Here is a 23,727-nt window from a genome sequence, read left to right on the forward strand (position 1 = left end):
GCGGCGTATACGCAATTTGGGATGGTCAAACCACCTCGATTGTGCGAAATTTTTCGCAGCGGGTAGCGATTTTCGCAACCCACTGGTGTCACAGCATGATGGAGAAAATTGATCGCCTGTGGCAGGAGCTCTGGAAAATGGTGGTAAAATGCATTTCCTATTTTTGCCAGCATTGGGAGATGGATATGGATTGAAGGGTGAAGTACAAACGGTGGCTGTCTGTTCAAACCGATGACAGATTTGTGCAAGGGGAATTCTATTTCAGGAGCCGATTAGATGGCCTGTCATCGCCAGCTAAAAATGAGGGCTAGAACCTTGTGTCCTTCGGCGGAAATGTTGGGGCCGATGCCGATGCTGATGCCGAAGTGAATGTCAATGATGACCACAAATGGATGTGGCCCGGTCAATCCCAAGCTGACGTCCAGAGGGACAAAGGTTCGCGAAAGGTTTGACTTGGCCGAGGAGATTCCGTCAGTTTGGTGTCAGCAGCATTCCGGCTTTCCGCCGGACACCCAAGTACACTGGGACTTGAAGGACAGCTGAGCCGGATGCGTGAGCTCCACGTCCTGCTTCATGTGTCCGCCTTTGAAGTCGGCGCTCAAGTTGCGATTTCTGCATATTAAAATTATTCTTTTTATTAGCCTTTCTCGGTCCGTTGGCTGCCGAAAAGTTTCTCAGCCATGGCCCGATTACAATGGCGAACTGGAAAGTTTCCGTTTGAAGATGCCATGTACAATCCTCTTGTACTCGTATTTATACTGCTCTTATTGAGTTAAACAGTTCCGAAAGTTGAGAACAGGTTGGCATGGGCCGATGGGGGATGTGTACAACTTTCCTGACTGCTTTGGCACTTGAAGCTGACTTTCTGACTCAAATTCGCATTGTTTGACTTAAATTGCTTGTCTTGACTCTACGCTTAAATATTGCATGCGAAAATAGACAATGCTCGTAAGTAAGTGGAAAAGTTGCCCTTCCACTCGGCTGGTTAATTAAAAACAACTTGACTGACGCATTGTCCTGGCGTGTCAGGTCCTGCGACTTTCCAGCTGAGTCCTGGCCTGGTCAAGTTCGCGAAAGACATTAAAAAGGGGGTTCGGTTCGGTCGCTGGGTAAGAAGACGCTTTGCTCAGTTCGCGGAGACAAAGGCTTAATTACCCCCCGCCCCACACACACACACACACACTGACTAACACACATTTGCTGTGGGACAAGTTAGTGGCCATTACGAGCAGCTGCATCAGCAGAAGAGGCTGCAACAAATTGGGCCCTTGCCTTGAAGAATGTACAGCTTTTTGGCCCAAATGGCGGGGAAACTGAAAAGAATGCCTGATGCATATAACTCGCGAAGGCGGAAGCGAGCCAAGGCGAAACTGACAATGAACGAAAATGAAAAAGTGGCTGTGGAAAGGAGGAGAGGCTTCCCAAGAAATGTGGGCCATGGGCAACAGTTTTTGATTTGCATAAACAAAAGGTTCAAGTGTGGCGAAAGTGGCTGCCCAAGTGGGCAGTTGATTGAAGATGATGCGGCTGCCTGGTTACACAGAAAAAATATACAAATTATTATAATTGTCTACATTATATTGCACAAGTTTTATTTCTAACATTAAAATATAAATTAAAAACATAAAATTTGTTTTCTAAAGAAATATTATTGAACTTGAAATCGAAAATTATAATTTCAGATGTAAAACTGCATCCATGTTGGCTTTTTGTATTTTAAAATATATGTACATACATACTTATTTTTATACCCGTTACTCGTAGAGTAAAAGGGTATATTGTATTCGTGCAAAAGTATGTAACAGGTAGAAGGAAGCGTTTCCGACTCTATAAAGTATATATATTCTTGTTCAGGATCACTAGCCGAGTCGATCTAGCCATGTCCGTCTGTCCGTCTGTCTGTCTGTCCTTATGAACGCTGAGATCTCGGAAACTATAAAAGCTAGAAGATTGGTATTTTGCATGTAGATTTAAGGAGTTCCTACGCAGCGCCCCCTCTGACGACCACAAGCTGAGGCTACAGTTTTGATGCTATTATGAAAATTTTAATTGATATGTATTTGTTTCGTCAATACCTATCGATTGGCCTAATAAAAGTTTGCCACGCCCACTGTAACGCCCAAAAACCCATTAAACGCTTAAGCCTGGCTAGCGCCTTCATTTCCGCCTTTCATGGCCCGTGGTACCAATGTCTTGGGGTAGATGGCGCACAATAGCATATTTATATTAAGTTGTTTAGCTGAGTAACGGGTATCTAATAGTCGAAGCACTCGACTATAGAGTTCTCTCTTGTTTGATTTTTTTTTCCTGATCAAGACTTATGAATTAGAAGTTTTAATGAATAATAATGTAAACGATTTCATTGTATTTTATATTTTTAAGTGTTAAAAAGATATGTTGAAACCATCAGAAGAACATTTATTAATTTAGAACACTTATAGATTTGGAACACGTATAAAAACTTTTCAGTGCAGTTTCAGTTTTCTGCCTGCCACATGAAACCACCAAGGTCGAGATAATCCACCTGGCCAAGCAATTCCGTGTACCCTGTGGTCCCTGCGGAATGAAAGATGAAGGAAGGATGGAAAGGCTGGGGAGGCGGGAAAAGCAGGATGACGGGTGAGTGGGCGTGTGGGTGCTTGGGCGGCTTTCTGGCCCCAGGATGTTGCACACTCAATTTCCTGCGCGCATATCGCGCTTTCGTCTGTCAACAAATGCAACAAAAGAAACAAAGGCTTAACGGGAGTTGATTGTTTGCCAGCTTGCCACGCCGTTGGCCCCCTTTTTTTGGCCACATCTTCAATCCGAGCTCACTGCAAAAGTTTGGCTGCTTTGCATACTCTGTTTTTGTGGCATTCATAATGCAACTTTGATACCGACAGAAGATGAGTTAGAGTTATTATTCGGAGAAGGTGCTAAATATTCATCGTAAAATGTTTTGTTAGTCGAAGGACAGCCGTAAGCTTTTCTTTTGTTCTTACATAAACTCTTTCTGGACTCTATCTTTATCCTTTTTACCCCAGTGACCCTTTTTGAGACTTTAAATGCTGATCCCTATCGAATGCTAGAAACTTACTCCTGCATGTAATCGGAAATTGTTCCTTGTTCTTGCCTTTGGCTGAAACTCATTTTAGTTGCAAATTTGTGCAAATTTGCACTCGAGACAAGTTCGATTCTCAATCGAGGCTGAAGGAAGATTGATTTTCTGGTCCGCCTCGATAAGAATCAACTGACGTCACAGACCCACTAACCCACACACCCCCACAAACACAAGTGCATTTATTTTTAGTTCATACAAACACACACTCAAGTAGTTGGACAATGGTGGCTGTAAATATTAAGGAGTGCGGATAACGATAGCCTTCGGTTGCGTTTCGGTCAAGGAAATGGACTGGCCCACTTACAAAGGACATACCCCCTCCCCCCTCAGGACATTGTGCCCATTTTGCTCTATATATATATATATACATGAAGACAAAATAAATGCACATAAATAACTATTTTTTGTGTTTCGTCTTTTGTTTCTGCTGCCTTTTTAATCACATTGCTTTGTTCGCATTCCTTGGTGCATATTGATGTCTGTCGAAATACACAGAAAAACAAAACAAAATAAAAATGGCCAACAACTTTTGCATTTGCAGCACTTGACAAATTTTGCACTTGAAAATGTGTGGGGTTTTTCTTTTTTCGCCCAGCTCAAGCGCATTTTGACAGTTTTCGCTTTTCCTTTTTCGGCCAGGCCAGCTACTGATCTGTGTCATGGTGTGTGTGTGGTAAAAGCTTTCAAGCACACACGCAGGCGAGGAAAAGGGGGAATCTGGAATCCCATTTCAGCGAAATGCACTCGTTCGCTCGCTTATGTTAATTAAGCCTCCACTTAGCCAGGCCAAACTATTCGAAAAGAAAAACGCTGAGTGTTGCTCGCCGGCAAGGGCTGGATTTTCCACCACCCACCAGTTTTTCCACCCGTTTTCCTACTCCATGCCATTCTATCGCCCCCCATCCCCCCTCCTTCAGCTGCAGAATAGGGCTTACATCAAAACGCCGCCTGATGCTGATGGCATTGCGCATACGCCACGTGAGCCTGCAGCTGACACCCGGTCCGCGCCAGCTGTTGTTGATTTTCCACCGTTTTCCCTCGTGTTTGGTTGCCGCGCATAATCAGTTTTGTTTAATCAACTTTCGCCCGGCCAGATTAGCCGCCATTATTAAGGATTAATGCAGCCATTGTTTGGGTCCGCTCGCCTTTGTTGCTGCGCCCATAATAATCGTTGGCATCAAGGTCGTCCGCATATTTTTTTTTCCGCTCCCATTGTCAACGCAATTTTTGTATTCTCCCACACAGCGTTGCTTATTTTTTCAGCATTTCTCATAGATAAAGCGCATAAAAGATCAAAGGCCTTGAATAAAACATCAAATAACGCGCTTGTCAAGCGCCAATCGAGGCATGGTAATGAGAAAAACCGTTTGGCATGCCAACCGCCGGTCCAGGGGAAAGCGGTGGAAAAGCGGTGGAAAACAGCCGAGTGGGTGGTCAACTGTCAGCCATTTGACAAGCGATTAAGCCAACATGAGAGCGAGCAAAACCAGCAACTGGCAGCTAGGAAATCAATTTGAAGATAAGCAAACGGGGGGCGGACCAATTAGACGCTTTCCAGATAGAGTGTATTAAATTCAATTGCAGAATCGTTCGGAAAATGCACTCAGGTAAACACTGCTTAACTGGCAAGGCATCTCATTTGGCTTTAATGAAGCCAATACAGAGTTCTTTGCCAACTTGATGCAATAAGACACTGGTAAAAATGTATTTAAGTATTTTTGGCCCCTTAAATTGTTCGAATTTAAGTATAAATTCACAATCAAATACTCTTGGTTAAATTAATAATTATCATAAACTGATTAGATTTGTTTTTGCCAAAGATTGTTTAAGCTTTACTATTACAAAAAAAGTACTATTTAAAAACTTTATACCAATGTATCTTATTCTGTATTTTCCAATATACATAAAAATATTACAAACCACCAAGCTTAAATTAAACCAGTCCAAAAGTTACAGAGAATTAAATAATTTTTAAAAAATAAAAGTATGTAAGAGTAAAATATAATTTTTTACATTTGAAATACCTAATTCGAAATTATTGGATTGATTAATATAAATGTAGTCTTATTTTGTCCAGTGCAATTCGACACACTTGGTCTCTAATTTGCTGCTGCCGTCCAACAGCATATGGCCAATTATTACACACAAAACATTTATTATTAATGAGCAGGCCAGAGGGTTGACGGGTCAAAACGGACACCATGGCCGCAAGTCGATTAGGCCAATTAGTCTGGTTATTGACAATTGCGGACATTGCAATTAATTAATCCAAATGTAAATGTAAACGTCCAGTGCATATGCACGAGCTGAGGACTGAGGACTGAGGACCGAGGACTGGTCGATATTTGGCCAATCTGGAACCACTAATTGCGATCTCTCCGCCCTCGAACATTCGCTTTGATGTCATAATGGCAACCGATGAGTGACCTCTTTGAGCGGTCCTAAGCTGCTGGCTTTTCCATGAGTGAAAAAGTGTGGGAGGAGTGGAAATCTGGGGGGGTGAAACACACGATTGACACAGTTATTAAAAACGACATGTAGAATTGGCATTCTGGCATGCGGGCAACGACATGGCCATCGACATACTTAGGCGCATAGTTTGACAGGAGGAGCGGAGGATTGGGTTATTGGAGGAGGCGGGGCGGGTGCAAGGGTGCTAACTTGGCTGACAGGCGTGCAAAGTGGCCAACAGCAGGGTGCCACGGCCCTTGTCGATGTCGAGATGGCATGCCTCCGGCACTCAAAACGGAAAAGGAAACATTCCCCGAGATTTCCTTCGAACAACAGGGGGGAAAGCGTTAAGGAATTCAATTAGGCAGATGAGTGGCCATATGAATGTGGGCATAAGAGTGTGTGAGTGTTTGACTGTGAGTGTATGTTGCCCGATATAAAAGTGCTGGCCAAGTCAAAGGCAAAAGTCAGAGACATCTGACACTTCACATGGCCGGATGAGGGCGCCTTATTGGCCTCAAGTTCTGACTAAGCTGATGTTGCTGATCCCAGGCTAGAGATGAGTTTCAGGGGCTTAGTGCACAACTTTTCAATATATCCATGGTGCAAAGGAATGGGTGATAAGAGCAGCTATTCAGTTTTCTCTGGGGCAATCAGACTTGTCTTCTTATAATGCACTTATAATTCTCACCAGCCCAAGTGGCTTGGAATTAAAAGTCTTAAATGACGTTTTTACACATCACTTTTAGAGTTTAAATAAAAAAATTATTATTTATTAAAAGAACAGAGCTATAATTGTGTTTGGTGCTATATTTTATCAGACTGAAAACTATTAAGTTTGCAGTTAATATTAATTGGTTGTTAAAATGAAAACTACGAAGAATAGTTACCCTACATTTCTGTTTCAGTCTTAGTCCTCTTAATTTCAGTTCGTTTCTTGTAACAACCCTTTAAAGATTTTTCGTTAGAAAAATATCATTGTGAAAAAGCAAATTTGTGTTTCCGAATGAAAGAAAGTTAACATTCTCTTACAGATTGCAAGTTAAAAACTTCAAATAACATTTAGAAATCTTATAGAGCAAACCTCTTTTATGAAAAGGAAAACATTTTTTAAATCCTTTCAAAAAGAAACATATGACATGAATATTGAACAAATATTTCTAGTTATTAAAACGGATTCCCTGAAATTTCCCCTAGGACTTCAAGATAAGATTCGAACACTTGAATCTCTATCGCTTTCATCCGCTACTCTACTATGAAAATATATCAAATATTATTCATGATCTGGAATAGTTTTAGCGGGAGTGCTTTTTTGCAGTTTGCGTTCATTTATCATTCATGTTTCTGCAGTGAGACTTTGTTCCCTGACTTTGTTTGCTCAGCAAATGTTGTGGTGGAGTTTCAACGGGTCTTGAGTGGGTGGTTGAACGGGGGCACAGATGCACGGAGATGGCGTCATCGTGGCTCGAACCCAACTCAACTGAAGCGTTTTAATTGCTGCATAAATATTAGCTTAAAATTAGCTCATTGTGCGCCGGATAACGTTCAGTTCAAGCTCAGATTCAGACTCTATTGTGTGCGTTTATAATGTACATATATCTCAGTTTGGGGCTGTGTGTATCTTGCCATAGTCAATTACCACATATTTGTCTATAATTAATAAGATTCCCATGGGGCTGGAGATTTGTCCCGCTGCAGCTACAGATTTAAGCAAATAGCAATCACTGCTAGTGAGTCTGCATTCGTCTGGGAAGTTTTCGCCTATTCAATTGCAACTTTTTTTTTGTAGAACTTTTGATGTTGCTCTTACAGTTGAAAAACTCGCACAGCATGTTCGATTTTCGTTCGTTTATTTATTTATACCGTTTGCTGCAAAATCCGCTCAATTCTCCCCTCCGAAGGTAATAGCTTTGTGTTCGCCCCTGTTTACGCTTTCTACGCTTCAAATTAATTTCAACATTGCTGAAAGAGTGCATAGCTGTTCATGTATGCAACATTATAGGATGTGTGGTAATGCCTGCACATGTTACATGCGAAACCACTTTAACAAAAGCTAGAATTGCCATGGCTGCAATACAGAAATTGTAAAAATTGCAAGCATTCACATCGTGCAGAGAAAAAATAATATTTTTGTTTGAAAACGTAGCTTCTAATTCCAGTTCTAATAGACTTTCCTGAGACCTACTCTTAAACAAAGAATTATATAAGTCTCTTTTAGACAATCTAAACAATTTTATTTTTCTGCAGCCTATTAGTTCTTTTATTGTAAATGCTAGAGAGAAATTCACCTATTTTAATTGTATGAAATGTTGCATGTTAAAAAATTAAAAATTATTGAAGATTAAATCTAAAACCTCCTTGACAATTCAAGGCAAAATGTGAAAATGTGCTGCATCTGCTTCGATTGCAACATTGACACTCTCCTCAGCCGTTTTCCGCATCAATCAAGATGATACTCTTCGTTAGTAAAACTTTTCTTTTTGTGACACTTTGCGATATCTTCTTGCATCAAGGACAAGCTAAACGTATGCAAATCATTATGTTAATCGTGAACCATCAAATTTTTTTGGCGTCATTCATCACGTTGAGCCACACTTTGCACTTGGTAATAGCAGTGCCCCGTTGCACCCACTTTTTAGCCGTTTTTTACCCGGTTTTAGCCCCTGCTTCATCCTTCTTTACCGCCTCTTTCCCCACTCCTTGCCCCCTTCTTTATCCATTCTAACCCCTTCTTGCCCCTTCTTTGGACCTCTACTTGCTTTGCTCTTGCTGCTGCTTAGCGCCCGCGTGGCTAAGCCGAAATTTACACAGGCACAGCGAGCTGAGCGGTTGAGTGTGCTTGGTTATGCTGAAATTTGCACTTTTCCGAGAACACACACACACATATGCACTGAAACACACACACTCACACACACCAGCGGGATAAGTAAACAAGTTTAGTATAATCAACGGTTCGCTGGCTGCCGGGCTATACAACAAAAAAAAAAGTGTTGCACATCCGCTTACATAACACACACACACCCCCCTCCCCAATGAACATGTAGATGACGTAGTATATGTTTTTATTAGCATGCTTTGTATGCCCGGTATGCTGTCATGCTCACGACCAAGTTGGGGCTGCATTTATCAGTTGGAAAAGGGATAAGGGGATGTTTCGGTGGGTGGGGTTTTGTGAGGATTCACCTGTCTCGCGGTGCTCGTAAAACCACATTACCCGTGATTTCCGAACACACACACAGATACACACACACACACACACAGGATGGCTTGTTCATCAGCAGCGTTGCAGTCGAGCACGAAGCGATTGGGATATCTGTCTGCTGGTGGCCCTTTGGCGCCTTTGTGCCTCGTTCATTGAATGTTTCCCTATTAATTTTTTATTGAATGATGCTTTTTTTCCCACCCAGCATACTTCCACGCAGGATGGGGTTTGGGGCTAAAGATGGCACATTCCCTGCGGCGACATGCTAACTTTATTCAATTCCTTCGCCGCTCATGTGGAACACACACGCACACACACTCGATGGCCCGCTATCCATCTCTATCTAACTGCATCCCACCCTCTCGTTCTACCTTAGTTGCTTCCTCTATTTTTAGCCGGACACGAGGAGCCGTGTAAAGTGGCTGAAAAATTGCCAGTACTTAGAACGCATCTCAGTTGAAGGGATAGCGATTAAATGCAATCGAGTCAACGATACCCTTGGAAATACAATTTACATACAAAATAAATTCCAAGAATTTCAATTCACCTTCAAAGTAAAACAGCTATGACATTTAAAAGTATGAAACATGCTAAAAAATAACTTTTTTATGACAAAATATTCATAACACATGGACTTACAAGGGATAGGTTAAACATGAGAGTTCAAAAGCATATTGAAACTTTAATGTTGAGTTAGCTACAAAACAAATTTAATAACAAGGCAAACAACCCAAAGGATCTGGAGGTTTCATAAGATTTCGACAATTCCTTAGAGTTTTTCGCCAGTAGTATCTTTGGTAATCCCTTAACTCCGTATACCCATGCTATACCTATACTAAACTCCCGCTGATGGGGCAACAAATGAGCAACATGATGTGAAACATTCTGCTAGTTCCTTAAACTGAACAAAAGAAGAGGAGATGGGGAAAGGAGGGGGACGGCAAGCTGGTTAAGCCTGGTATGCCACTCCATTTGGAAGACGTTTTTTTTTTTTTTTACGGTTTGCCACAAGCACATAAAAAACCTCCAAAATGGGTGACACACAAAGGAGCCGCACACCCACACACAGGCAGACACACCTGCACTCACACTCAGACACACGATGGCAATGAAATAAACAAAGCCGCAGAAAGACTTACAAACCTCAGCGGAGCGAGGGAGAGGGGTATACGGTGGGTGAAAGAGAGGGAGATATATTGAAAGAATGAGAAGGGTGGTAAGCAAATTGCTGGAGAAACCAAAAGCTGGACCGCTGTCAAAATTATCGAGCAGCAGGTGTGCTCTTCTCCTCTTCCCCCATTCTCCTCCTCTCTTTCCCACAATCTCCCTCTCTCTTTCACTTAATATCTGTCTTTCTCTTTCTCTCTCACACAGCCGCTGGCATTATTGCTTGTGTGGCTTTTTGGTAAATATTTTGCATAAAATATCAATTTCACATGCAAACGTGCAAACATATGAAAACGTGCGACTGCAATGACGACTTCAAATTAATGAAATTTAAATAAAAAGCTGCAAGTGCAAACTTTATAAGTTATACAATATGTCTTCCCTGCCTCTATCTCTGTCTTTCTTTATAAATCTGCCGAGGGCTAGCTTGTTCAAAATAATGTTGCATAACTTTTTGTGGCAGCAACTTGGCACAAGTCAGTGTTGAGCTGTCAGATACGAATATCCTTTCTTTGGGTGGGGGAAATGCAAATGACTGTTATTAAAATTCCAGGAAAAGGTTCTTATTCGCCCCCACCCACTCGAGATTAATTGAGAGCATTTAAGGTGACATTAAGCTGGACCCAAAAATAAAAGACCCAAAAGTAAATAAAAAAAAAATAAAAAACAATGGTTGTACGCACTGCAAAAGGCTATTACACTCGATTTGGCCTAGTCCAGCGATAAAATTGGAAAGCAGATTTACTTGTTGATTTCCACCGTAATTGAATTACCCGCGGAATAAAGTGCGCACGAAATGGGTTTCGACATTTTCCACCCAAAGGGCAAACAAATTTAGGGAAAAAAGGATTTCGAGGCAAAAATTAATTTCATTCGGGTGTATTTTCTGGAAGTTTTTTTTAACCCAACTTTTTGGGACTAAATACACAAATTAAAAAGCAATTTAATAGATTTTTGTGGGGCATGCCATACTGGAATATTAAGTTTGGTTTTTAGCCTAATGTTTTGGGGCAGATGTCAAGGCACAAAAACATAATCATCCATATTCATAAGCCTTGCGGTATAAGAACATACATATGTATGTCCGGTTAAGCGTTTAAATGTGAAATTGAAAACAAATAACTATTTGACAAAATAACTAGTAAGCAAAGTGGTAACCGCCATGTCAAAACTCCACCCTTTCGCTTTTCGCCCGAGGGCATTTCTTGTTTTGGGTATTTATTTGTTAATACGATATTTACGCCCCCTTAAATGGAAATGGGAAAATTTCCAATCAAAACAACATTGCCAGTGTTAGTGGTAACCGTATCACGTACTGTGTTAACGGAAGAAATAAATATTTCAGGCACAATTTCGGGGGCGGCAACGGCATCCACTTATCGTGACCCTTGTTCCTCTATTACTTTTCGAGTGGCTCATGTATATAAGTTGGAGCGGAAGCCGAACCTGGTTGAAAACACATCATGGACTCCAGCTACTTTGCCGTTCAGAGGAGAGCTCTGGAAATCGTCGGATTCGATCCCAGTTCTCCACAACTGAGACTGAAACATCCCATTTGGGCGGGGATACTCGTCCTATCCCTGGTTTCCCACAACTGGCCCATGGCGGTGTATGCTCTGCAGGATCTATCGGACTTAACCCGTCTCACGGACAACTTTGCGGTGTTTATGCAGGGATCGCTGAGCACCTTCAAATTCCTGGCCATTGTGGCGAAACGAAGGCGTATTGGTTCTTTGATTCACCGATTACATAAGCTTAATGAGGAGGCAGCTGCTACAACCAATCAGCTGGAAAAACTGGAGAGGGAAAACCAACTGGACAGGTATGTCTCCAGATCCTTCAGAAATGCTGCCTACGGAGTGATATGGGCCTCAGCCATAGCTCCCATGTTGATTGGCCTGTTGGGATATATAAGAACGGGATTATTCACACCAACCACACCCATGGAATTCAATTTCTGGCTTGATGAGCGTAACCCCAAATTTTATTGGCCCATCTACGTTTGGGGCGTTTTGGGCGTGGCAGCGGCCGCCTGGTTGGCCATTGCAACGGACACTCTATTCTCCTGGCTGATTCACAATGTGGTGGTTCAGTTTCAGCTCCTAGAATTGCATCTCAAAAAGAAGGATCAAACTCAAGGAGATGTTCACCTAACCCAAAGCATCCATCGCCATCGTTTGGCCCTTGAATTAGCAAAGGAATTAAGTTCGATTTTTGCCGAGATCGTTTTCGTGAAGTACATGCTAAGTTATCTGCAACTCTGCATGTTGGCCTTTCGTTTTAGCCGCAGTGGCTGGAGTGCCCAAGTGCCATTTAGAGCCACCTTTCTGGTGGCCATCATCATCCAACTCAGTTCGTATTGCTATGGTGGAGAATATCTAAAGCAGCAAAGTTTGGGAATAGCACAGGTGGTCTATGATAATTGTAATTGGCCAGAAATGGAGCCTAAACAACGAAGACTTTGGCAAATGATGATCATGAGGGCTCAGCGACCGGCAAAGATTTTTGGCTACATGTTTAATGTGGATCTGCCACTGCTACTTTGGGTAAGTTTTCTACTTTAAATGTATAAAATGTATTTAACTATTATATCCCACAGGTCATCAGAACCGCAGGCTCGTTTTTGGCAATGCTAAGGACTTTCGAGCGTTCTCCTGCTTAATTTTAAATATATATTTTCGTTTTGCCTACATTTTAATATAAAATTCAAAAGTAGTGAGAGTAATGGGATGATCGAACTTTAAGCTCTAGGTTATAAACAATAATTTGGATAGAATTTTAAGCCACGTGTATACTTCTTTTAAGAGAAAACGACAAAAGTTTGCACATTTTTGGAGCTGGTAAACATTTTGTGCCTCGAGACGAAAACCCTAATTAGTTGGCATTTGATTTCTGCAGTATCCGTGTATATGTTTTGGACATGGGCTTCAGCTAAACGCCCGGGGAATCTTTTGCCGAATGCAGTAAGCACATACACACTTGCCACAGGGCGATGCCACTGCAGGCGGAGAATATGAAATTCATGAGCGAATTCCACAAAGGCAGCCGAACAAGCTGAACACCAGAACCATGTGTGTGTGGCAGGCGGGAGGGTATAAATATAGTAGATATATGTATACACCAGGTAGCCGGAGTCGGAATTTGTTAACTGAAAGTATGCAACAGCCATAGCAGCATCGTTCAGGTGGAGAACAAGTTGCTGGAAAAATAGCTACTCGAACTATGTGCACCATTCTGTTTGCCAGCCAATGGCCCCGGGCCCTTTTCCGACTCAGCCGGTTCTTGAGTTAGTTTCGGGGGGTTCAGGAGATCAGGTGGAATGCGGTCTTAAAGCCCATGCCATCAGCCCTTATCCTTCAGCCCCTGTGGATTGCGGAATGTTGCCTGTTACGGAATTTTGGGCTTGCTACTGCCGAGATTTGAATTCAGTTGGAGGCTAAGTCGCTCGAACGGAATTTGTTTTATTAAATTTTGCAACTGGGTATTCTGACACAACCAATGGACTCGCTTCAAATATAAATACTATGACAAATTGTGCGGGCGTGGAAGCAGGCACCTTGGATTATGTTACAAATTACACCAACGCTATTGCGGGCATAATTAATTTTTGTCTCTGACATTTGATTTATTGGTCTGCGTTGGTCAGCATCTTTGGCTTGGCTACGAAAAACAAATGAGCAACGATTAATAAACGGGAATCGCTGGTGGCAACTACGCACCTGCGGCAAAAGCCACGAAAATCGAGCATCAACCTGGAATAGCCATCGCAAAAGGGGGAGGGGGAGGGGGGGACATATAACTTTACAGCAAATTGTGGCCGAGATAAGAGGGCCAAGCACAAGTTGAAAGTAGTGGCGAAAAAACAGCATTTTATGTGTATTAAAAATGGGAACAAAAACGACCAGGAGCGGAGCACAGATTTTGTTTGCGGTTCGTTGAGCACACAATAATTCCATCAGCAGCAGCAGGAAAAGTGGGCGTGGCTACAGGGGTGCGGGGGAAAGTGGGGGAGAGATAAAAGTGCTGGCAGCACTTTTGCTGCACAGCTTTTTTTTTTGCCGCTGCTGTCGTGTATTGTGTGGTCAGTACTACAGGGCGAATGGTTAATAATCGAACAAAAAAGTCCTTAAAGCTGTCGAGCAGTTGGCAAACATTTATTCAAAATAAATTGAAATTCAAATGACAATCAAATTTTGAAATTCACTCTAACGTATAGGCAACTAACAATTTCCGTAAGCATTACCCCTGGGTGCTAATAATCGACCAAAAAAAAATCGTATATCTGCATAAAGCTTGACAATAATTTATTCAAATTATATTGACATTCCAAACTCAATTTCCTATTCAAATGAAAACTAAAAAAATCATTCGCATTTAAAGTAGCTCCGCCATTTTGCCCCCTGCAGTAGGCAACAAAAACTACTTTTCCAGGGCGTATTGTTAATAATATTCTTAACTTCATAAAGTCAATAATTGGTACTTCAAATTAAAAAATCAAAAGAATAACAATGATAAATAAAGCTTAAAAATAGTTTAAAGTTACTCATAGAAATAGAAATTCTATATTTAGACGCCAATTTCAATTCAAATTCTTAAAGCGAAAATATAGGCAAACGTTTATTTAGCACAGCTGAATGGAAATTCGAAATACAAATGCTAATTCAAATTAAATGCACAAATTCAACCGCTTTTCCAGTGGCTCGCCTTCTTTGGGCCACGGAAAATATGAAACAAAAAAGTGTCCCGCTTTAATCGGGCCTGTGTTTGCCAAAGCTATATTTCCATCTGTATATATAACATATTTTTCGGTTAAGCATACAAGGCGGCTGTGCAGGGCCGTGCTGAAACTTTTCTAATTAAAATTGTGCGGCTTGTTGAAAGGTTTATAGCAGAAAAAGGGTAGTCGAGGGGACGGAGATAGCCAGTTTTAATAGAAATTACATTAATTAATTTTTAAAATATGCTTAAATACACATTTCTATGCATTAATTAATACGGCCCGGCACACATACAGCAAGTAAACAATGAAACGTGACTGGAACTAACAACGAATGTGCGCCAACAGTGGATTTGGCTAATTAAAATACTGCTACTTAATTTGTTGTTTATTTGGTTAAATCCATATTTAATTGCGGACTAAAGTGTAGCGGATTGTAGACGAAAATTGACATGTACATGGACCAAAGCAGCATCGGTGATTACAATGTTTTATTGACTGTTTTTCCCCACATAATTGCCAGCGATTTGGACATGGTCCAAATCGACTTGTTTTCCCTCCGAGACGAAACTCTTGAATTGGTTATTCCCCCATCGGTTATGTCTGTCGCTATTTTCGTCTCTTCAGCTCAGTTTGCCAACTTTGATTTACGCCACCCGGTCCTAACCCATTTTTATGGGACTTTGTGTGACCCATTTGAACATTCGGCTTGCAGCGGTCCCTTGCGCCGATGCCACATGCATGACAAGCACTTATGCAAATTATATGTATTATACGGCGTACTTATGTGCGGGCAGAGGATTCGACTTTATTTGTCGGAATTTCGAAGGGGTTTTGCAGTAGCAAGTTTCGCATAAAGCAAAATTAAAATAAAACATAAAAGTGTATAACGAATTTCAATGAGTGGGTTGGCGAGTTAAAGCGAATAACAAATTTGGAACAGTACGGTTTTGCATTCAGCCAAATAAAAACTAAACAAAATATGTTCTGAAACTCTAAAAACCCCACATAAATGTAATATTTGAATTTAATTTTATATTTAAACCTTTAATTTTATTATCCTGAACCACAAATTTATGAGTTTTGGTTTTAAATGTTTTCTAGAAAGCTTATATAAAAATTCACCTGTTCATCTTTTATTGTTGTTCAAATTGTCTGACAAATAAAGCTTAAACGAAGACACTAAATTAAATAAATGGCTTAAGTGAAATGAAAGAGATACTGCAAACTGATACTATACAGTGGATATTTACGGATTTTAATAAACACTTAAGCATCATTAAGAGTGAAAGTCAAAAATGTTAAATACACATTAATAAGCGCATAAATGGAAAGAAATTTATTGATTAAAAATAAAAATCTCACATATTGCGGTAGAGTAAAAACTGCAGATGAAATCAATCAACATATTTGCACACTTTAAAGAAATGTCTGCACTCAAAAGCATTTCAAAGTGGAATTTTGCAAGAGAAGAACTCGTGCAAATGGTAATTAAAAACCAAAAATGTGTTTCATCATCTTAGTGATATGCCATTAAATAATCACCACATAATTAACATTATTTGCCTGGCCAATCATATTTACAATAATTGATGCTGCGGTGGAGCCCACCCAAATTGCAATTACCTTATGCATAATTAAATTATAATTCATTAGACATGAGCCAAGGGCCCGGGACGCGTCTAAATTACAGTCATTAAATATTACCCATGAAAAAACCTTTTCGATTTACAATCAAATGAGAGTAAATCAATAAGCTTAAAATATATGACTTTATGGGTGGCTACACCCATTTGTTAATACATATTTGTGAGGTATGTATGTTATTAAAAGCAAATTTCGATATGGGGTCTTGACTCGACTCAATTCTGTGAATCCTGGCGGACTTAAGAGATGCACAGATAAAAATGGTATTGTGATTATACTACATTAAGACGGAGAGTTTGGGGAGGATTGCAGAGTGAAAAGTAGATGATATGGAAATTACAAATGCCATTGTTTGTGCAAAAAGTCAGACAATGTGAAATTGTTTAGAAGCAACACGCGACAAGAAAAGCGCAGAGCAATGGGCGAAGAAATATTTGAAAAATGACTTTTCTTCTATAATGATTTGGCTCGGTTGAGGAATGCGAATGAGTCTGCTATTTTCTTGTTGCAATGTCGCATGAGTTTGTGATTTCTTTGTGTGTGTTTCTTATTGGCAGTGGACTTGAAAGTGTGTATTGTGAATTCAATTATTTTGTAAATCTTTCTTTTTTCTCTCGTGTACATTACAATTTTGGGATCCACTCCGGGCTTAGGGTTTGCCTTCGTCGACTTCATTTTTCCGAGTACCGTGTCTCCTTCTCTTTCTTTTCGCAACGCCCTTTCTCTTTCCTATCCGTCTCCTCGATTTACAGAATATTTTCAATTTTTGCGGTCGAATATGGCTGTTGTTTTGCTTTCCGTTCTCTGTGTTTGCTTACTGTTTTAATTATTTTGCCTCATTTGGTTTGCCTTTGTTTTTTAATTAAATTCTTTTGACCATAGTTTATTTATTTAATGCATTTTATGGGCGATTTTTAACATTCCACGCTCTTGTTTGCTTTTCTTTGCTGGCGAAACCTTTTTTTTTGTGTTAATAATTTGTTTTACAAAAATGTTTTCTGCTGTTTTTACCGTTGGTGTTTTCAATTGAATTGATATTCGGTTTTTTTTTTAATTTTTCTTTTTTGTTGTATTTGTTATTTACTAATAAAATGCATGTAAGTCAGTCCGTCGTTTCAACATTTTTTTATGTCTTGTATATTTTGTTTGTTTTCCTGCAATGTAATACAACCATGAGCACTTAAGTTCGCAACTCGATATTTGCAGCACAAATATTCTGGCAGTCAGCCCGTGGCAAGTAATTGAAAAGCAATTATCGTGCGAAGTTGTTGCAGCTAGCAGTTGGGCAAGTGGCGGATTGCACTGGGGATGCAATGAATGTTGCTCATGTTGCAGATGGGGAAACAGGAACAACAAGTGCATGCTGAGGACAGCCGCACCCACCGAACTGCCACGCCTATTTCGCCACGAAAATTGCGCTAACCACTTGCACCCAATTCACGCACTTGCTGCTTGAGAATATACACTAAACTTGGTAGCTTAAGTTGGGGTTTCTATATTTTCTACATTTATATATATTTTTTGATTTTTCTTTTCTCGATTTTGCGAATATTATGTTGAATATTTTTTTTGAATATTTCTTTAGCCCGATTTCGAAACGTTCCAAGTCCAAGGCGTGCACAGCGCTCGGCGCTCAGAGGAAAAGACAACTTGATCACAGCATGGAAAATGTTCAACTGACCGAGTGGCTAGCCTGTAGACCAGCAGTGAAGCTGCGGCTTTATCAGTTCGTGGCTAAAATCGCTCGGCCAGCAATCAGTTCGGCTCGGCAATTCTCGTCCTTCGGCTCGGCACGCAGGATTCGCATTTGAGGCTTCGTGACTGGAGGTTCGTGCTCGCTTTCGTGTCCTGTGCTCGGGAAGCAACATGTTGGACACATCCTTGGCTCCTGTTGGCCCTCGAAAATCTCAAAATCCGAGTGCAACTCACTCGTCCTGTGTCGTCACGTGTTGCTTTCGCTGGCATTGAGACGGAGCTTGGAGTGAAAGCTGCATTTGTTTTCCTCGCCTACGCCCAATGAGTGGGTCTCTCGGGCTCCACTACCGATACACCGCCATCCGCCTGGCAAGCTTCCATCCCGATGACGATGATGAGGTGCGTCCTCGTTCCCGAACACTGGATATCCTTCGCAGCGGAAATTATATATGACGAGATATGTATTACTCTGCCATCGAACAAAGGGAATGCGCCTCGCTTTACTCCGCTTAGCTTAGCTGTGCGTTTTCATCAGCATTTGGTAATTGGGGACGGGTTTGTTTCTTTTTGCACACCGAGCAAAACAAATTTCATCTTAATAACTATACAAAAAAATGCTCTTAGAATTTTACTCTGCCTTTAAATCAATATTTTATATTATAACATATCTTTTTAAGCGATTGTTTTTGTTAAGTCAAATTACAAAATATAATCGTTATTTAAGATTACTATTTTTAAAGGAGAATTTTAATTGGTTATCTAAAAGCCACAAATAAAACTCTTTTTATTATTTTCCAAAAAGTGTTTAATTAGCTAAATTCACAAATGCTCATTTTAAAAAGCTCTATTTCAAGAAATGTAAAAATCTAAATCTAAATATATTTGGTGAATCACAAAAGCAGATTTATAATTTTAAATAAACCATTATTTATGAGCAATTACAGTGTTACTTTTTCCCTGAGCAACCAACTCCCATTCTACTAACTACACTTCTTGACTGATAGCGATAGCATAACTTTTTCGGTTATTCTCCGAGGTGCATTCACACATGGCTGCATTGCAGTTTCTGAAGTTAGAAGAAGGCTTAGACGGTGTTTTCCGGGGATGAAGCGAGGTAGAAGGGTTGCGGAGTGTTTGAACAGAAGGTTAGCTGCATCCAGACTCCGGCCGTCATAATGCAATTATGCATTGCCTGGCGGCACATCTCCTTTGGTACGAGTAATAAGCATTTGCATTTTCACAAAATGTAGGACACAAGTCGCTGAAGAAGTTGCCGCTTTGTAGATCCCCTGCGTCCTTTTCCCCCCTTGTAGCCCCCTCATCCATCAGCAGGAACGGACCTACGGCCATGTTCGCGTGGCATGAGTTTCATGCTCATAATTTGTGCACTTTATTAATAAAGTTTGCCAACTCGGCTTGGCCCAGACAGAGTGGAAATACACAAAGCCGGGGTAGAGATGAATATAAAAATTGTACAACAATTTTAAAACAATAAAGCTCTAAGAACTTGTGTAAAACATAGCACTTTTTTAAGTCACATATACTTAACCGCCGGCGAATTCGCCCTATAAAAATACGATTTTACTTTTATAAAAGTCGGACGTCTATATCATATAGCTGCCAAGGGAACGTTCGAATAATTTATCGGAAAATCTACCTAGCTTTATTGTTTTTAAGCATCGAAATTTAAATATAAAATATTAATTTTTTAAGAGCTGCAAGGGAATATAAACATTGATCTTTCGAAGCTTACTTTCTTTCTATTTTCATTGATGTGAGAATATTTAAAGGAGTGTATTTTGTTAAAATTTTAGCATATTTTGGTATTCCATAATTTTAATATTTTTTTGAAAAACTCCTTATTTAAATACTCTCATTTTTGTATTTCTACGAGTATTTTGTTAGCCTTTGAAACGCTTAAGAAGTTCAAGAAACGAAGTTTTTAGTTTGCAGAAGAAAGTGTTTATTTAAGTGACCGGGAAATGGCCCAGGAGGTGTGTCCACCCCAGAAACATTCTAGTTCTAGTTGTTCTGCCCGTTCTGCCCGTTTTGTCCTTGTCCACCCTGCTGGTTGCCATTTCCATTGCCATTTGGCGGCTTCGGCGGCTGGCCCTGTGGCTGTCCATTTTGGCCCTGGGCAGAAACCTGCTGGGGCATCTGGGCCTGGAAAATCTCTGGTTAGGCCAAGCGGCTGATTGAAAACCCTTCAACTCTTACCAATCCCACAACCAGAATTAGGAGAAAAATGCTGAATAATGCGAACTGCTTCATGTTGAATTTGAAACTGACATATTGCCATTACCTTTTGGCTTATATAGCGACTGTAACCCTATTGCTGGCACCCAAAGATTATGATCTTGTGTAATTTATTAACAATTTGTAAAATCATTTTGTAGCTTAGTAATTAAATCGTATATTATTTGTGGGCGCTTTTATCTGATTTTTAATGTCTTAATTGCGTGTGACAACTATTTTGAACAAATAGTAAATAAATTGGAAAATAACAAGTTTAATAAAGTTGCGAATGTCACTTGAGTTGTACAAAATGTACATTTTGATTACTTCCAATTAGTTTCATATTTTTTCATTTAATTGAATGGAACTATCTCAGCATATTATTTTTGACTTCCCTTTTTTTTAGAATTGCATACAAAATGATATTATAAATTAAGTGTTTTAAGGTTTTACTTCTTATCTTGATACCCAACTATTGTCTTATGTTGTGTCATAATTGATTCTATCAAGATTTTTCCCATTGATAATAAAATTGACCTTTACTCATTCACATAGTCACACTCAATAAAGCTCTCGAAATCAATTAACTTTGACATTATTATATTTTCATAAAGTTTGTCTAGGCAGAGTAAACTATTTATTATTCAAACTAGATTTTCTATTTTTATTCGGTCTTTTAATTTGAGCGTATGCCACAAACATGCCGGCACACCAACACACCGGTACATATGCTACCATTCTTTGACTGACAGTACCCGTTTTGTATAACACACCATCGGCTCAACCACCCACTTGCCCCTTGCCCCCTTGCCCCTTGCACCTTGCCCCTTGCCCATCACCTGCGCTATGCAAATCACCTTGGGGGCATGGTCGGGCAAAGCAATTTCGCTCAGCATTTTCGAGCGTTGACTGGCAAAATGTCTTCGGTTTCAGTTTGAGATTAAATTTTGCCAAACGTTGGCCAAACAGAAACAAGACTTTTAGTTTGGCAGAAAGCGGTGGGCACCGCCCTCTTTTTCACCTTTCAAGCGTAGCCATATCAATGTGTGTAGACAGAAAAAAATTAATGTTTTTATTTTACTATTTTTGTTACATTTGTTACTGCGACATATTCGCGTATTTATATTCTTTTAGTTGATACTACAAGTTTTTTCTTAGTTATGGCAAGGTTAAGTTAAATTAAGAACATCCAAAATTATTTTAGTGCTACTTTTTAATGATATTCTCATAATATTTGTGACTCAATATATTTATATAAAATGACTCATATTGGAATACCTTTCTTATTCATATTTTTTTTTTAATAAAAACTTTTTTCTGTGTACTTGTGTGAGGGTTTTTGGGGTAATAAATGCCTTTGCCGCGCCAAAATATGAATATTGAATATGCCTATAGTCGCGGACTGAGCCGCAGAATAAACCGCAAGTGAGTGGCGGAACCATAATGCCTTATATGTACCCATTTCAGGACTGTGAAGGAAGAAAAGGATATGGGGTAGCCATATAAAGGACCGTAAGACCGAACAGCCGAAATTCCAAGACCAAGACGACACCAGCATACATTGTGGATGAGCACTAATGAAGTCTCAGCTCTCGTCCTTTACAGCTGGCTGCCTCATTGTTTGACTTTGACTTTGCCACTACCTTTCACTTCCAAGGACCCCCCTCCACCCGCGGTAACGCCCTCTTTTCCAGTTTGCTTACTCACAAATGTTTGCTCAGTCACTGCTTTGTCCTTTGACCCCCGCATTCTCTTCACATCGCAAGGGCCAGCCTATTTATTTATGTTTATAATAGGATTTTTATCAAAACTTTTCCCCAAATTAATTTTGTAATGAGTATTTAAAAGACACTCGCATTTGGACAAACAGAGACAGGACACACACAGACACACACAAAGAGACCCGCAGCGAGCAGTTTTGGTGTTTGTCTTTTGACACGCCCGATGCCCACTCAACTTTTCGTGACCACGCCCCCTCCGCCGCCCCCAGAAGCCCTCTTATCATAAAACAGTCCGGGATGGCAGGACCAGGATGTGACAGGCGACATTCATGGCTGATATCCTACAATGGGGTCCCTATCGAAAGCCAAAGGCAAGAGCTTGGTAATTTAAGCAAATTTCATATAAAAACACAATAAATGTTTTTTATATAAAATTTGCGATTTTAAAAATATATAACAACATTTTTAATCATTTTTAGGTGTTCTTTATATTGAAGTAATTTAGAAATAAGTCTGGCAAATATGTATTTTGGTATAGGTATTGGTTTATACCATACCAAATTACGATTAAAACCTAGATTTTAAATTATCATTTCCAAATTTGTTAAATTTTATTTTAAAGCTTTATTTATAAGAAAATAGTTTTAAAGAAGTTTTTGTGAAAAGAATTAAGAACTGTTTTAATCAAGTCTTCTTGTTAAGATGCAACAAACAGTACTATAAGAAATTAAAGAAATATAAAATATCAATCCAAAATTTTGTTTATAGAATTTAGTTTTCTATATATTATTATTTAGATATTTGTATTATCACAGCCCTTATAACTGAGTATATGCCAATTTGTAAATAGTGTATCTTCACATTCGTTCAACTCCCAGGAGTTTACTTTTCTGTTTTTTTGCGCACTTTCATTCGCACCACCAACTTTTTTGTTTTGACTAATTTGCAGCAATGTTCAGTCATTATAATAATGCCGGTGTGGATGTTTCGTGGCGAGGGTACGAGTCCAGTCTTCCGTACTCAGGATTTCGGCCGAAACGAAACCGAAACTAGATAATTGCCAAATATTTGCGTAAGTTGTTCGTGGTGCACTCATCTCATTACGAATTCAGACTGATAGACTGGGCGGGCTATCATCCGCATATTGGGGGTTATTGGGGTATATGCCTTGTGGGATCCACTTTTAGCTAGTGGTTATTACAGGGTATTAGATAGTCATGGGGCCACCTCAAATAGCTGCGGCTGTGGTTTTGCTTCATTTGACTGGCAAGCTGGGTATTGCATAAATTTCTGGTAGGCCACTGCCTTTGTGTGGCCCCCTTCACCGGCCCTTGGATAACTATAAAAGCCCGTCTAATTTTGTCCAAATTTGCTGTTTAAACATGGCCAATTTAATTTCTGAGCGCAGACAGGGCAGCTTGCCAAAATCAGCCTGGTGCTTGCTGTTTCGCTTTTCACTTTTGGCCCGGCCAAGCAATTAAGTCAGGCCCAAAGAGTCAAGAGGGTTTTGGTCTATTAAAAAGCGCATTGCTCTAAATGCTGTTAAAATACTTTTGAATGCAGCTTGAGTCTGATTAAATCAGTTATGCAGCTGGGGAAAATGGGTAAGGGAATGGGTGAATTTATGTGGTTGGTGTAAAACCCACCCACAACCATGGGCAATCATTAAGGAAATCGCTTTGAAATGATGTGATGACTGCCGACTGCCGACAGTTGACTGAATCAAACGAACACCGAGAAATTGGGAAAAGGGAAATGTGGCATGGGAAAAGGCAAAGTTAAAGGCGAACTT

The 23,727-nt window shown here is 40.1% G+C and overlaps 4 protein-coding genes across 8 annotated transcripts in view; 1 reads left to right on the forward strand and 3 right to left on the reverse strand.

Annotated features, from left to right (window-relative positions):
- Nucleotides 1-18,279, reverse strand: part of LOC108052016 (box A-binding factor) — a 43,813-nt gene extending 25,534 nt beyond the window's left edge. Inside the window, exons 1-3 of one of the 4 annotated variants that reach the window (XM_017134331.2) lie at nt 17,730-18,278; nt 17,296-17,438; nt 16,912-17,101 (exon numbers count right to left, since the gene is read on the reverse strand). The gene's annotated coding sequence lies outside the window, so the exon portion shown is untranslated. Of the gene's footprint in view, nt 1-16,911; nt 17,439-17,729 lie in introns of all 4 variants that reach the window. The other 3 variants (XM_044462038.1, XM_044462037.1, XM_044462039.1) reach the window with 3 other exon arrangements.
- Nucleotides 1-23,727, reverse strand: part of LOC108052017 (pneumococcal serine-rich repeat protein) — a 78,579-nt gene that overhangs the window by 29,084 nt on the left and 25,768 nt on the right. The window lies entirely within an intron of this gene.
- Nucleotides 10,945-13,077, forward strand: LOC108052018 (odorant receptor 45a). Its single transcript, XM_017134336.2, has 2 exons — nt 10,945-12,466; nt 12,520-13,077. Exons 1-2 carry the CDS (start codon nt 11,384-11,386, stop codon nt 12,580-12,582), a joined length of 1,146 nt encoding a protein of 381 aa, XP_016989825.2. The 5' UTR covers nt 10,945-11,383; the 3' UTR covers nt 12,583-13,077.
- Nucleotides 19,919-20,250, reverse strand: LOC108052019. The gene is made up of 2 exons (XM_017134337.2): nt 20,197-20,250; nt 19,919-20,142 (listed from the first exon to the last, which is right to left on the reverse strand). The coding sequence occupies exons 1-2, from the start codon at nt 20,248-20,250 to the stop codon at nt 20,002-20,004; spliced, it is 195 nt and encodes a 64-aa protein (XP_016989826.1). The 3' UTR covers nt 19,919-20,001.

Source organism: Drosophila rhopaloa, unplaced genomic scaffold (assembly GCF_018152115.1).
Source record: "Drosophila rhopaloa isolate 14029-0021.01 unplaced genomic scaffold, ASM1815211v1 contig_115, whole genome shotgun sequence".
NCBI classification, from domain to species: domain Eukaryota; kingdom Metazoa; phylum Arthropoda; class Insecta; order Diptera; family Drosophilidae; genus Drosophila; species Drosophila rhopaloa.